We start from the raw sequence: 15,662 nt of genomic DNA, 5'->3' as shown, positions 1-15,662 counted from the left end.
GGTGATGAATGTTGTTCAGTAATACCAATGCATACAGGGGAAGGAGGTAACCTTACCGTAGCCCTCAAAGCATTGGAGGATCTGCGCATGGAACATGTGCGAAACACCCACAAACCAGATGCAACCGGAAGAACTTGGTGGTACTGGCTGTTTTCAGGAAGCTGGAGAGCTATTCTAGCACGAATGGGGACGGTGCTAACAACATTCTTGTTAATACTAATGCTGATTACTTGCTGTGTGATACCTTTGATTCGTAAAATGATTTCTAATGCCACACAGTCTATATGTGGACAGAATCTGCAGATCGTAGAAAATATTGAACCAGAGTACATGGAAATGAAAACCTTCGGGATATATGACATCCCCAAAAAGGCACTGGCCTGCCCAGACAATATAAAATTCCTGTAAATAAAATGTAGTGTGGTATGTTAAGATGGAAGAAAAATAAAAAATATAAAAATGAGTAACATAAAATTACATAAAAAACAAAAAAAACAATGAAGTATATACAAAGCACCTCAAGTTAAAACCTAAGTAGTACACATTGCGTAGAACTATTTATAATCTAGAAAACTAGAATGGTGTTATGTGTTGTTTGTCCCCGTGTTCTTTGAGTCCTGTAAAGTAACAGGAAGTGTGGAGAAGAAAATGACGAATATGGGACAATGCAGGGACATCCTGAGGGACGAACTGGGAGAGTGGACGTTGACCCACTGGGACAACCCAATTCCACAACAGGCAGACTACATCACCATGGACAGAAAGTGGGTAGCAGCATGGGAGAAACAGGTGTACGGGCCCTTGAACGAGGAAGGAGTCCAGATTTGGGTAACATACACGAAATACCACCTGATGCGAGAGGTATCGTATGGACTCAAGGTGGGAAACCTAGAGTGGCATTCTTTGAACACACCAATGTGGAAGAACATGGAAACCATCACGATTTGTGCAGGGACTGATAGACTATGGGGTGACCAACCCGTAAAAGTAGAACAGCTCTTGGAAGCCTTACCAAGTGCAAGGGCTGGAAGGCAACCTAGGGAACGGGGTGAAGTGCTAGTAACCTCTCCCCTGTTCCCCACCAAGCCTCTCTACGTGGTGCAAAGCCACCAGGGGCAGAAGTACACCGTTCTAAGAGGCGACAGAGAACAACGAAGAGAACCCACACACAAAGAGTAATAGATAACCTTCACTAATAATGTATTCACTAATAATGTATGTAATAAGTAGGGCACATCAGTAATCTAGTACTATAAGTGATCTGTAATCGACATGACGTGTAATGCATAATTAATATGACATGAAAACATGTAAACGCATATAACATGCTGGGATGTATATACTTAAGTGCAAGGTCCAGGTGATGAATACACTGTCGAGCATAAAAAAAGCTGACAAGGTGAGAATTTTTCCCTATCAATTGGCAAGTATGGGAGGGTTTTTTCGCTCACCTCTGGACCAATGTTTAGACATGAATAATGTATGTATGATGTATGTTGTGCTAGCATAAAATATGACATGCTTCCCTTTGCCACCCATAACTCCATCGAGTTTGTAGCTCTGCAGCTACAAAAGGGGGGAATTATGTGGGATTTTTATAAGATAAAGATACACCACGGCCCAGGGGAAAGATGAGATGAGAAAAACGTACATCAAGAGTCAAGTGTTATACTGTGCATAGGTCAGGAAGCAAGCAGGTCGTCGAGGTCAGTGATTGATTAACCACCCCTATAGGCTAAGAATACACAGAAACCAACTCACACACACACACAGGCAGAAAAGACACGCGCACACAGCATTAAGGAAAAACTGAGCAGAAGGGTTTTAATAAAGAAATGCAAAATCATAAGGAGTCACTTCTTAACATAAAAAGGTTTGACAGCATAGCGAGGAGGGTGTTGAGTCCTTTTATTGACACGCCATGGAGCTTGAGTAGCCTGAGTATGTGTAGATGGAGGTGGAAGAGTCTGAGTAGACTTGGTAACAACTGTAGCAGTCTGTGTTGAGACATCAACCCCCTTAACAGCAGACGTGTCGCTGGGTTGACCACGACTCTCCATATCCTGGATATAATGAGTAATGACCTCAGTAAAAGATCAGCAGTAGGTGAAGGTGTGGAAGGGTCGGTTTCATCCAGAAGGTGTGCGACCCATGCAGAGATTGAAGCTAGAACACACCACAAACAGGGCCTTAGTAAGCATATGCAATACATGGCCATTGGGGTAATGAGTAAAGCAATGACCACTGCACACCATATTCACAGAGACTGAACAGTAGAAGAACAGGTTTTAATCATATAGAAGAGAAAAAGTGCTAGAGTACAAGGAATATCCATACATACCCATGAATAAGTGTGTTATGTTGAGTTGTGTTGAAGAAGACCCCAGAAAAAGAGAATAAGTCAAAAAGCACATGAAACCAACTTATAAACTCCATGGCCTGATGACGTAGGTCCAAAGTCCATGAGACCGGGGCCCTCCGGATGGAAAATAATGGAAAATTGAGAGGGCCTAAAGCACGGGCAAAACTTTCCAATGTGGAAATAATGGTAATTTCTGAAGCGGGCGAAACTGTGTACGTGAGCGGAATTATGATTGGATAACGAAGGGGGTATGGCAAAAGGGGGGGCATGTCAGAACTGTATATAAGCTTGTTGCAATCAGCAGTGCTTCGGTGCAAGTATCGTCTACTGGACAAACTTGTATCCCTGGTACCAGCTGGTTAATTGCTGTCTATACGACTGTCAATAAACCTACCTCAACTGAATCCAGTCTTCGTGAGTTTGGCTGATCATTTCTTCTTTGAATTTTTACTTAGAACAGTTGTTTAAACTTATAGTCAGATTGCAGGAGCTAGCCTGGGCCAATGTAGGTTGGAGTCGGTTTTCTCCTACAGCACCTTTCATAGATTTATAATATGGCTCAAAGTATATATAAAGCACAGACTAACAAAGCCTGGAGTTTATTGCTAAATGGTTCCTGATAAATTCCAGCGTGACTGAGATAAGATACAGGAAAATAGGAAATAATATACTAAGACAGAAAATATACAATTTAATTTCATTGGTTTTTTTGTTTTTTTTTAATTAAAAAATTTCTTTATCATACTTAGTGCAGTCAGTGGCTCTGGTTAGAAATGACACTTACCCATGTGACACTCACTAGCAGTTTACTTACACTCTGGGCACCCACGGATGATGCCAAGGTCATAGGTCAGTGTGGTGCTACCCTCCTTTGGTGCTTTCACTGTGGTTCTTGACCAAACATGAGGAAGTGAGCGGACATAACAACACTTGGGGCAGAGTACGTAATCCATAATTCCTTTTTCTTGACACAGGTAGGGTACATGACAGGTTATGCAATGTATGGTTGAACAACTCACACAGGCCATTAGCAGCTGGTTGATACAGTGAAGGACTTCTCCCTATATTAAAAAATCTACACAATCGCTGCATCACACTATACTCAAAGCTGTGGCCTTGGTCAAGTCAAGAAGCTTTCATTGTTATTTCAACCATTTATAGCTGCATATACTAGTAACTACATACTAAACTGAATCAACATGTCTCCAGGACCATGTTGCTACATAGAACAACAGGGGGGCACATGAGACTAAAAACAACACAGAGCTAAGGACTAAAAGGTAAAGTGCATAGTATGAAATCAAGTGCAAACAGACAGACAGTGCATCCAATCCAATATTCTACAAGACAGACACATAAAATAAAGTGCCGACCCAAGAACACATTGTAATGGCATTGTGCAAATTGAGATTACTAAATAGCAAGAGGATTAAAAACATATGTACACAATTGCAGCATGACTTTTGTACAAAACAGAATTAAAGTTACGATGTATAAACAACATATCAGTTTTATATGGGTAGAGTTGTGAACACTACAGTGGTTTGTATTGAATGAGTGTGTTTGTTTGAGTGTGTGTGGGCCAGTTTGGTTCAGATCCTGAGGGCAAAACACACAGTAGTAGTGAGGGATTCTATACCAGTTACCTGATGCAGTAGAGTGAAAACTGTGTGTGAGGGGACATACAAAATGCTGTTGGCTTTGCAGATGCAGTGTGTGGTGTAAATGTCCATTATAAAGAGAAGAGCGACTCCATCGATCTTCTCAGTAGCCCTAACTATCTGCTGCAGGGAATTAGCATAACGGAGATGTGGTCTGAGTAGCCAAGGTGGGGGCAGGGCTCTGCACTACATTTACATTTACAGCATTTGGCAGGTGCCTTATCCAGAGCGACGTACATAAGTGCTTAAATCTCTATCATTGGATACATTCATGCTGGCTCACTAGATTACATACTTAAGATACCATGAGTTTAAAACATTGTTACAATGAAAAAGTGTCAAAGTTTTTTTGTTTTTTTTTTAATAAATGCAAAAGATAGGGAAAGAAGTGCTAGTTGAAGTGTTTCCTGAATAAGTACGTCTTCAGCCGCTGTTTGAAAATACCCAGTGACTCAGCTGTCCGGACCTCTAGGGGAAGTTCATTCCACCACCTTGGTGCCAGAACAGAGAAGAGTCTTGTAGTATACTTGCCTCTTACCCTGAGAGATGGTGGAACCAGTCGAGCAGTGCTGGTAGATCGGAGGGTGCGGTGTGCATTGAGAGGAGTGATGAGGGCTTTGAGGTAAGAGGGAGCTAGTCTGTTTTTGGCTTTGTAGGCCAGCATCAGTGTTTTGAATCTGATGTGTGCAGCTACCGGAAGCCAGTTGAGGGATCGCAGCAGCGGGGTGGTATACAAGAACTTTGGCAGGTTGAAAACAAGCCGTGCAGCTGCATTTTGGATCATTTGCAGAGGACGGATTGCGTTCATAGGTAGACCTGCCAGCAGTGCATTGCAGTAATCCAGTCTAGAAATGACAAGAGACTTAACAAGTACCTGAGCAGCCTGTGTGGATAAAAATGGCTGAATCATTCTAATTTTGTAGAGAAGAAAGCAACATGAGCGAGTCACACTGGCAACATGAGAGGAAAAGGACAGTTGATTGTCCATGGTTACCCCAAGGTTGCGAGCTGTGGCTGAAGGAGAGATCAGATCGTTGTGCAAGGATATAGCAAGATCATGACCTGGGGATGAATCACCTGGGATGAACAGCAGTTCAGTTTTGCTAGGATTGAGCTTTAAGTGATGAGCAGTCACCCATGACTATTTTTGCCAGACATGCTGAGATCCGATCAGAAGCTGTGGTATCTGAGGCAGGGAAAGAGAAGATAAGTTGTGTATCATCAGCATATCAGTGGTAAGAGAACCCATGTGAGGAAATAACTTCACCAAGAGAGTGAGTATACAGGGAGAAAAGAACAAGTACCGAGCCTTGTGGGACACCAGTGGAGAGTCTTTGTGGAGCAGATGTCATTCCACTCCATGTTACCTGATATGAGTGTCCTTCCAGGTAGGAAGTGAACCATTCCCAAGCTGATCTGCAAATCCCAAGACTCCTGAGGGTGGACAAGAGAGTCTTGTAGTTGACCGTATCAAACGCTGCTGAAAGGTCAAGGAGGATAAGGAGGGATGACAGTTTGGCGGATCTAGCAACATGTAGTTTCTCAGAGACATCCAAAAGGACTGTCTCTGTGGAATTAGCTGCTGTAAAGCCAGACTGGTTGGGATCTTGGAGTTTGTTCTGTGAGAGATAGACAGAAAGTTGATTATAGACAATGTGTTCAAGAATTTTTCGAAGAAACGAGAGAAGTGATACCGGTCTGTAGTTACTGATGTCTGATGGATCCAGAGCAGGTTTCTTTAGGATGAGAATAACCCTTGCTCTCTTGAAAGTAGTTGGCACCTGACCAGATGCTATGGATCTATTGATAATGGTGGTAATGAAGGGCAGAAGGTCTTGCAAGATGGTGTGGAGCATAGTGGAATGGAGTGGATCCAGTGGACAGGTGGTAGGATTGCAGGACTGCATGAGTTGTAAAATCTCTTCTGCTGCTACAGTTGAGAAATGCGACAACGAAGGAGTGTGGGAATCTATACTGTGAGATGTAAATGCAGTCGGGGCTGAAGTGAAGGTCCGGCAGATTTCCTGACTCTTCCAGTTTAAATGTAAATTAAATGTAAATTATATCTTTTTAGCCAGGCGTATACATAATACATCCCATAATCTTGTGCTCTAGTACATCTGATCAAATGCACATTATCATCTAGTGCTAGCTAATATTATGAACAGCAACTATGCTAATTCCTCTCCACTGCTTCTCTTTTTCTACCCATCCCGAGCCATTCAGAAATTTTACCAGCTACGATTGTCTTCCATGCGATGAAGATTTTGGACCTCCACTGAGATGAGGCCGACTCTGTGCTATACAATTGAAATTGAATTGAAATACCAAACACTTCTTCCAAACTAAAATTGTCAGTCATGCCTAATTGAGTTCAAAACCACAGTTTCATGTATTTATAATTTGACATATTGTGTTCAGTAGGGGGGGCACGGTGGCTTAATGGTTAGCACGTTCGCCTCACACCTAAAGGGTTGGGGGTTCAATTCCTGCCACCGCCTTGTGTGTGTGGAGTTTGCATATTCTCCCCGTGCCTCGGAGGTTTCCTCCGGGTAGTCCGGTTTCTTCACCGGTCCAAAGACATGCATGGTAGGTGGATTGGCATTTCTGGAAAATTGTCCATAGTGTGTGAATGAGAGTGTGTGTGCCCTGCGATTGGTTGGCACTCCATCCAGGGTGTATCCTGCCTTGATGCTCGATGACGACTGAGATAGGCACAGGCTCCCCGTGACCCAAGCTAGTTCGGATAAGTGGTAGAAAATGAGTGACAGAGTGTTCAGTAGGCCGAAGAATGTGACTAACATAAGCAGCAGGCTGCACCCTGCCTCCCTTTTCCTTGGGGAGGATTGCTCCCAGTCCACTATAAATGACTAATTTCCAGAATGAAAGGCTGGCTGAAATCTAAATATGCAAAAACAGGAGCAGATGTAAGTTTACCATTGAGTCTGTCAAAAATCTGCTGGTGAAACATATCTAATATAATATAATGCATCATAGTGTTGTCTGACCTGAACATTATTAAAAAGGGGATCTCATGAGCATTGCACCCTAGATCTGCCTCATGAGCCAAGAATAGCAACTGACATTTCTGGAGCAATGCCCTTACCCGAATCTGTTTCTTCCCTTGATAACATGTGCAACATGAATGTTCTAACATCACAAAACCCATCAAGGGGCTAGGAATTAACAGTAAGTGAGCAGACTGACCACAAGCACATTGTCAAAACTACCCTTACAATATACATTCAAAGAAGATCTAAGGTCATTGTATTCACCACAGGTACATAAGCATTGCCCTGAATAATGCAAACTACTGCAGGGTTCAAAGAGCACAGTAGCATGTTTTGAGCATCTTGGGAATGAGTGATACAAGTTATACACAGTGGCCAGAGGGATTTTGAGACATTACACCTGCAGACCAGTGGCCAGGACACTATACAGTCATATGCAAAAGTTTAGGAACCCCTGACAATTTCCAAGATTTTCATTTATAAATATTTGTGTGCTTGGATCAGCAATTTCATTTTGATCTATCAAGTAACTGAAGGACACAGTAATATTTCAGTAGTGAAATGACATTTATTGGGTTAACAGAAAATGCGCAATATGTATCAATACGAAATTAGAGAGGTGCATAAATTTGTGCACCCCAACAGAAAAATCACATCAATATTTAGTAGAGCCTACTTTAGCAGAAATAACAGCCTCTAGGTGCTTCCTATAGCTTGTAATGTGTGTCTGGATTCTGGATGAATGTATTTTGGACCATTCCTCCTTACAAAACATCTACAGTTCAGTTAGGTTTGATGGTTGCCAAGCTGGACAGCCCGCTTCAAATCACCCCACAGATGGTATCAATGATATTCAGGTCTGGGGACTAGGATGGCCATTCCAGAACATTGTACTTGTTCCTCTGCATAAATTCCCCAGTAGATTTTGAGCAGTGTTTTCGGTCATTGTCTTGTTGAAATACCCAGCCCCGGGGTAACTTCAACTTTGTGACTGATTCCTCAACATTATTCTCAAGAATCTGCTGATATTGAGTGGAATCCATGCGACCCTCAACTTTAACCAGATTCCCAGTACCGACACTGGCCACACAGCCCCACAGCATGATGGAACCTCCACCAAATGTTACTGTGGGTAGCAAGTGTTTTTCTTGAAATGCTGTGTTCTTTTGCCGCCGTGCATAATGCCCCTTGTTATGACTCAATAACTCCTCTTGTTATGACTCAATAACTCCACAGCACCTTATTCCAAAATGAGCTGGCTTGGAAAAAATAAAAAAAGCTGGCTTGTCCAAATGTGAGCTTGCATACCTCAAGCGACTCCGTTTTGTGGCGTGTTTGCAGAAAAGGCTTCTTTTGCATCACTCCTTCTTTTACACACCTTGTGCAAAGTGCGCTGAATTGTTGAACGATGCACAGTGACACCATCTGCAGCAAGTTGATGTTGTGGGTCTTTGGAGGTGGTTTGTTTTTGACCGTTCTCTCCAAACTCCAGCCTTTGCCTCTCCAAAATTTTACTTGGCCTGCCACTTCCGGCCTTAACAAGAACTGTGCCTGTGGTCTTCCATTTCCTCACTATGTTCCTCACAGTGGACACTGATAACTTATATTTCTGTGCAACATTTTTGTATTCAATTCAATTCAAGTTTATTTGTATAGCACTTTTTACAATTGACATTTTACAATTGTCTCAAATCAGCTTTACAGAACATAAACATAGAACAAAAAGTTATTATAAAGAACAATATAAAGATTAATAAAGTAAAAAAAAAAATAATATTAGATATATTTAGTTCACAATGTATATGTATTTATCCCAATGAGAAAGTCTGAGGTGACTCAGCCAGCAGTGGCGAGGAAAAACTCCCTTAGATGGTAAAGGAAGAAACCTTGAGAGGAACCAGACTCAAAGGGGAACCTCATCCTCATATGGGTGACATTAGAGGGTGTGATTATAAATATACAGTCAAACAAATGTTGTATTGATGCAAAAGATCACATGGAGTTCTCCTCTATAGTATCGCAAAGTCCATCTGGAGCTGGTAGATCTCTAGATGCCTCAGGATTCTCAGAGTCGCCTTGACTTAAACAATCCTTTTTGTAGCCTTCCCCTAAACCATAATGTTGAACAATCTTTGTTTTCAGGTCATTTGAGAGTTGCTTTGAGGCCTCCATGTTGCCACTCTTCAGAGGAGAGTCAAAGAGAACAACAACTTGCAACTGGCCACCTTAAATACTTTTTCTCATGATTGGATGCACCTGTCTATGAGGTTCAAAGCTTAATAAGCTCACCAAACCAATTGTCTGTTCCAAATAATCAGTGCTAAGTAGTTACGGGTATTCAAATAAAAATTTGAATATTTGATAAATCACCATGCACATGTGTAAAAGATTCTTTGTAGTACAAAAGGTAGACCTGCTGCTGTTGGGCAGTATTTACTGCACATGAACTGGCTTCATGTATCTAATGCACAGACTCTGGCTCTGATTTTTACATGATTGTAACCAGAGCCGATCCTGACCTCCCTGGGGCCCTCCTACCTGACCCGTGAGCCATGTAAACCATTTGCCACACATTCACACTTGCAATGGCAGCACTGCACAGCTAATGTGGCTAGTCAGATAGAGACTAGAGACAGAATCACACCAACTTAACTTTACTGTTATTTGCTCTTGCTGACATCAAACTTAAATAGAACACAGGTTTACCTGATTGCTGTTCTCGCATTTCGCTCTCATTTTGTTTCTTTTTTCTCTTTTCATGGCCAGATGGATAGCTCTGCTTCATATTGTCATCTACACAGTAAACATTAACACGCGCTGTAAAATGAGGCAGGGGGAGGTGGAGCCTTGCGTATTTTGCGGGGCCCTATGCAACTTGTGTAATGAGCATATAGAGCCGATCGTCTCTGATCATAACTCCCATTTAAACCACAAAAAATCTTTCAGACTGCAGACTGGGAGTGAATGGCACCATTTTGTCTGTGAAAACTGTGACTGATTAGTTTCTTCATTCAGATACAATCATGTCTTGAAGCTGTCATATCAGGCTTCTAAACATATGCTGCAAGTAAATACATTTTAGTTAGCATGTTCAATACTTGTTTCCTGCATCATTACACTTTATCACACACAGATAGATTTACAAAATTGTGTCTTGTGTATGTCTGATATGTAGTTCATAAAAATAGCAACATTGTAAATATGTATATGAAAATGTATTTATAATAAAACTTATTTCCCTGCATTTATTTTTTGTGAGAACTTTTGTTTTGTGAATTTTGTGTTCATATTTAATTGAGGTTCGTGATACATAAATCTGCATAATAACAGGTTTACTTCTTTTGGCAAATAGAACTATTTGTTCCACAGAGGCATGATATCATGTGTATTATGCTGTCACTCAAACTCGGGGGCGTTCTCCACTTCTAAATTATAAAACCACTAGGACTGCTTGAGCCTCAAGTCATATGATCTGTTACATTTACTATTTTACAATGTCATCCAATCTATGAGGTATTTCTAAAACTCTGTAGACTTTAGAGAAATGCTGTACTGATGAACCTGATGGAGTTTAATCAGTCTGATCGCTGTGCTCATTTCCCCTGTTCAGAGAGATCTGTATCTCCTGCAGTTTATATCTTACTGTACATGTGTTCAGCTGCTGTGATTCTGCTAACAGTGTGTGGAAATCTGCTTGTCATCATCTCAGTTCTTCACTTCAAGCAGTTTCACACACCAACAAACATGCTGCTGCTCTCTCTGGCTGTGTCGGATTTCCTTGTTGGTGCTTTTGTCATGCCACCAATATTAATCTGGACAATAGAGTCATGCTGGATTTTTGGGAGAGATTTCTGCATCAGTTTTTTGTTTATTGGTGGTGTCCTCATGACCATATCAATTTATAATGTTGCCCTGATCGCTGTAGATCGGTATTTGGCTCTGTCAAACCCTTTTCTCTACATGAGTTCTATATCTAGGAGGAGTATGTGCATTGTGGTTTATTCTAACTGGTGTGTGTGTATTACGTATATGACAACATTTTATTATTTCAATGGAAGTTTTGAAAATTCTGTAATGTGTCCTGGAGAATGTTTATTAATTGTGAAAGAGGTTTGGTCTGTAATTAATCTTGTGGTATTGTTTATATTTCCACTTTCTGTCATAATCATATTGTATACTCGAGTTTTTATGATTGCTAAGAAACATGCCACTGCTATCAGAGAGCTTAATAATCACACACGGCCTAAAACACAGAAAATCACTTCACACTCCATGAAATCTGAGAGAAAAGCAGCTAAAGTCCTCGGTATTTTAGTGTCTGTGTTTCTGCTGTGTTTACTTCCATTTTATATTTACAGTTTATCAGCTGATGTTATTGAAATACAGACAGAAACATTGCTGAAGTTTTTGGTTGTGGTTCATCTTAATTCCACCATTAATCCAGTTATTTATGCTCTGTTTTATCCGTGGTTCAGGAGGTGTGTTAAATTAATCATAACTCTACAAATTTTTCTGACTGACTCTGAATTAATCAATGTTCTTTCATGAATTAACTTTTGTCACAAATTTTTAGCATAACCCCAAAATATTTCTATAAAATTAAAACTTGTTATTATGCTATTATGATATATTTTATACATTTTTTGTTCTGTATTATATACAGTATACAATAGAGTATTATAAATTATATATTTATGGTGGAGATTAAATTTATTTATTTATTTTTTTTTTTTTTAAATCTCTACTGTAGTAACCTTTATGGCATAAAGAAGCCTTATTTTTCTATAGAGATGTTTGTAAGTCATTGTCCTTCTATATCTGTGACTGGTAGAAATTTTCATTGCCAGTGGTTGTTTTTGTAGACTATGACAAGGACAGAGGGGACTGGAGATGAGTTGGCGGGACTTAGGTTCATAAACAGCTTCTAGTAGACCTTGGTAAGACAAGACTAGCTTGATAAGGAGGTTAGCAGATGTTGTGTATTTAAGCCAATGATTGATGATGTTTTGCTTTTACATGTCTTCTTTGTTTGAATCCTGCCTTTAAAATCTTGACAATCACTGATCGGGGCTCGGCCTTAGTCAGGCTATACTAGCAGTGTTGGGTCCTCCACACCTACCAGTGTGACACTTTATAGTTTAAATGTCTCAAAGCTCAACCTTCCACAACAAATGAAAGCTTTTGGATGGAAAGACGCATCTTATGTTTATAATATTACACATCTAAAATGTTGTACAGATGTGGCATTTTAAAGGACAGATGAGCAGATTGTATGTTACTTGTAATTTTTGTAATGCGAATTTCATATTATGACTGTATTGTGTATGTGACAAAGTACAAAAAGAAAAACCATTGCATTGAAAGAATCATGGCCTAATTTTATTCAAATATAGCACTGTAGATAAGAATTAAATTGGGGAATCATTCACCAGGCAGCAGTGTGTTAAAACAAAAACAAACCACAACTTTGAAAGCTAAGTGTTATTCTTCTGAAAGCTTTTATTTTGTTTGTATAAATGCTTTGTAATCCATTTGCAGTAGTTGAGTGAAAAAGCTTTTATTGGAAAGTAAATAAATAAGTTAATGTAAACATGTTTACAAACAAATTCAATAATATATTTTTTAATGTACTGTAGCACCTTTCATTGATGAAATTGAAAGTGACGTTACATACAGCTAAGTATGGTGACCCATACTCAGAATTTGTTCTCTGCGTTTAACCCATCCAAAGTGCACACACAGCAGTGAACACACACAGCATGAACACACACCCGGAGCAGTGGGCAGCCATTTATGCTGCGGCACCCGGGGAGCAGTTGGGGGTTTGGTGCCTTGCTCAAGGGCACCTCAGTTGTGGCCGGCCCGAGACTCGAACCCACAACCTTAGGGTTAGGAGTTAGACTCTCTCATGACTTCCCCAAAGATTTAGATAGATAGATTTAGAATATGGCTCAAAGTATATAGCTCATAAATCACAGACTAACAAAGCCTGGTGTTTATTGCTAAATGGTTCCTGATAAATTCCAGTGTGACTGAGATAAGATACAGAAAAATAAGAAATAATATACTAAGACAGAAAATATACAATTTAATTTTCATTCATTCATTTTCTACCGCTTATCCGAACTACCTCGGGTCACAGGGACCCTGTGCCTATCTCAGGCGTCATCGGGCTTCAAGGCAGGATACACCCTGGACGGAGTGCCAACCCATCGCACACTGTGTCAGTGACTCAGCTGTCCGGACCCCTAGCGGAAGTTCATTCCACCACCTTGGTGCCAGAACAGAGAAGAGCCTTGTAGCATACTTGCCTCTTACCCTGAGAGATGGGTAGATCGGAGGGTGGGGGTGCAGTGCGAGGATTGATGAGGGCTTTGAGGTAAGAGGGACCTGGTCCATTGTTGGCGTTGTAGGCCAGCATCAGTGTTTTGAATCTGATGTGTGCAGCTACCGGAAGCCAGTGGAGGGATCGCAGCAGTGGTGTGGTATGCGAGAACTTTGGCAGGTTGAAAATGATCCGTGCAGCTGCATTTTGGATCATTTGCAGAGGACGAATTGCGTTCATAGGTAGACCTGCCAGCAGTGTGTTGCAGTAATCCAGTCTTGAAATGACAAAAGACTGAACATAAAAGGCTCTATATGGTTTAGCTCCCCTCTATCTATCCAGTCTTCTAACACACTACAATCCTTCACAATCTCTGAGATCACAAAACTCAGGACTTCTGGTAGATCCCAGAACATCAAAATCAACTAAAGATGTAGAGCGTTTTTGTATTTAGCTTCCAAACTTTGGAATAGTCTTCCTGATTGTGTTTGGGGCTCAGACACACTTTCCCAGTTTAAATGTAGATTACAGACATATCTCTTTAGTCAGGCTTACACATAATACATCCCATAATCTTGTGCTCTAGTACATCTGATCAAATGCATATTATCATCTAGTGCTTGCTAATATTATGAACAGCAGCCATGCTAATTCCTCTCCACTGCTTCTCTTTTTCTACCCATTCCGAGGTATTCAGAAATTGTACCAGCTCCGATTGTCTTCCATGCGATGAAGATTTTGGACCTCCACTGAGATGAGGCCGATTCTGTGCTATACAATTGAAATTGAATTGAAATACCAAACATTTCTTCCAAACTAAAATTCTCTAAAATTTTCAGTCATGCCTAATTGAGTTCAAAACCACAGTTTCATGTATTTATAATTTGACATATAGTTCAGTGGGCTGAAGAATGTGACTAACTTAAGCAGTAGGTTTAATTATGTGTTAGCGTATTCCTCCGGAGTTCCAGTTTGCGGCTCTGACTGGTGAGGTCCCTTCCGGGTTGCCAGACTTTTTATCTTGGCAGCACTATTTAAGCACGTCTTCCGTGCATGATTTTTGCATGATCATCTCTCTCCAGTTACGTCACAGTCTGTGTCATCCCGCCATCCTCCTGTTCTAGTTATTTCTCATAGTCTCGCTGCTGTCGTTCCGAGTGGACTTTTATCAGGTTGGATTAACTTCTTTTTTTTTTCTGTTTTTGCAAACTTCAGTTGTGTACTTTACTTGCCTGCGCTTTGTTCCGCTTTTCATGCTCCAGCACTTTTCCTGCCAATTGGATTATATATTTGGGGTTTTGAGCTTGCTAGAGATGAGATATTGTCCTGTGTTTGGGTTCCTCCCTAGCACCTCCATATCCACACCATACCTCCATTCACTGATATTTTGACTGTGTAATCGAGACCTGCTAGGCATCAAGTTGGCTTTGGAACAGTAGAGACACTGGTTGTAGGAGGCTGAACACACATTCCTGAGTATCACAGATCACAAACAAGCCTGCTGATCCCTGTTTTTTTGTCCACTTCCTGTTCACCCTGTCCTATCACACCAGCTCTTAAAATGCCAAAGCAGATGCTCTTTCCTGCATTCACCTTTCGACCTGGAGTGGAGATATCCGTTAACAATTTGTAAGTGTCACTGCATGCAATTCTTGGCAGCAGTTTTCTCACAAGCTCTTTGTTCACAGATACCTGCAGACCAGACTCAGAACATGGGCTCACACATATGTTGTCACTGGGCACCTAAGGGTTCATTGTACTTACTGTACCACCATGTCTAAATCAGATCAACACAGAGGGAAACCCCCTGCTATCAACCTTGTGTTTAAGTCTGGCTCACCACTAATGACCTGCACCAACTGCATCGATTTAAACACTCACCACAAGGTACACTGGGCCCTTCAATTTAAAAAAAGAAAAGAATTAAAGACAAAACTTCGCTGGACCTTCCCCATTCCTGGCTCAAGTCCATTCTAAAATCTAGATGCAAAACTGATTGCCTATAGTACATCATTGCCCAAACCCTTTGTGGAAGTGGTGTATGCCACTGGAAGCATAAAGGGGGTCACAGTGTTTCATGGAGAGTCTCAATCCTCCCCCTTTATTCTGAGGCTGATGACTGCTGATTACAATTATAACATTATAATCGAGAACTTCTAGCTATCAAGTTGGCTTTGGAACAGTAGAGACGCTAGTTGGAGGAGGCTGAACATTTCCTGTTCACCCTGTCCTATCACCCCAGCTCTCAGAATGCCTTGCCAGGTAAGGAGCCTATTGGTGTTTGGTACTGTAATGTATCTATG

At 41.0% G+C, this 15,662-nt stretch overlaps 1 protein-coding gene across 1 annotated transcript; it reads left to right on the top strand.

Moving 5' to 3' along the window:
- Positions 1 to 10,589: 10,589 nt before the first annotated feature.
- Positions 10,590 to 11,582, top strand: LOC132854788 (trace amine-associated receptor 13c-like). Its single transcript, XM_060883404.1, has one exon. The coding sequence runs from the start codon at positions 10,590 to 10,592 to the stop codon at positions 11,580 to 11,582; it is 993 nt and encodes a 330-aa protein (XP_060739387.1).
- Positions 11,583 to 15,662: the final 4,080 nt, after the last annotated feature.

Source organism: Tachysurus vachellii, chromosome 12, assembly GCF_030014155.1.
Source record: "Tachysurus vachellii isolate PV-2020 chromosome 12, HZAU_Pvac_v1, whole genome shotgun sequence".
Classification (NCBI taxonomy): domain Eukaryota; kingdom Metazoa; phylum Chordata; class Actinopteri; order Siluriformes; family Bagridae; genus Tachysurus; species Tachysurus vachellii.
The sequence above is the reverse complement of the archived record's forward strand: the minus strand, read 5'-3'. Positions and strand labels throughout refer to the sequence as shown.

Coding starts and splice junctions, on each gene's coding strand:
- LOC132854788 (XM_060883404.1), top strand. CDS start 10,590: ATGAACCTGATGGAGTTTAATCAGTCTGATCGCTGTGCTCATTTCCCC.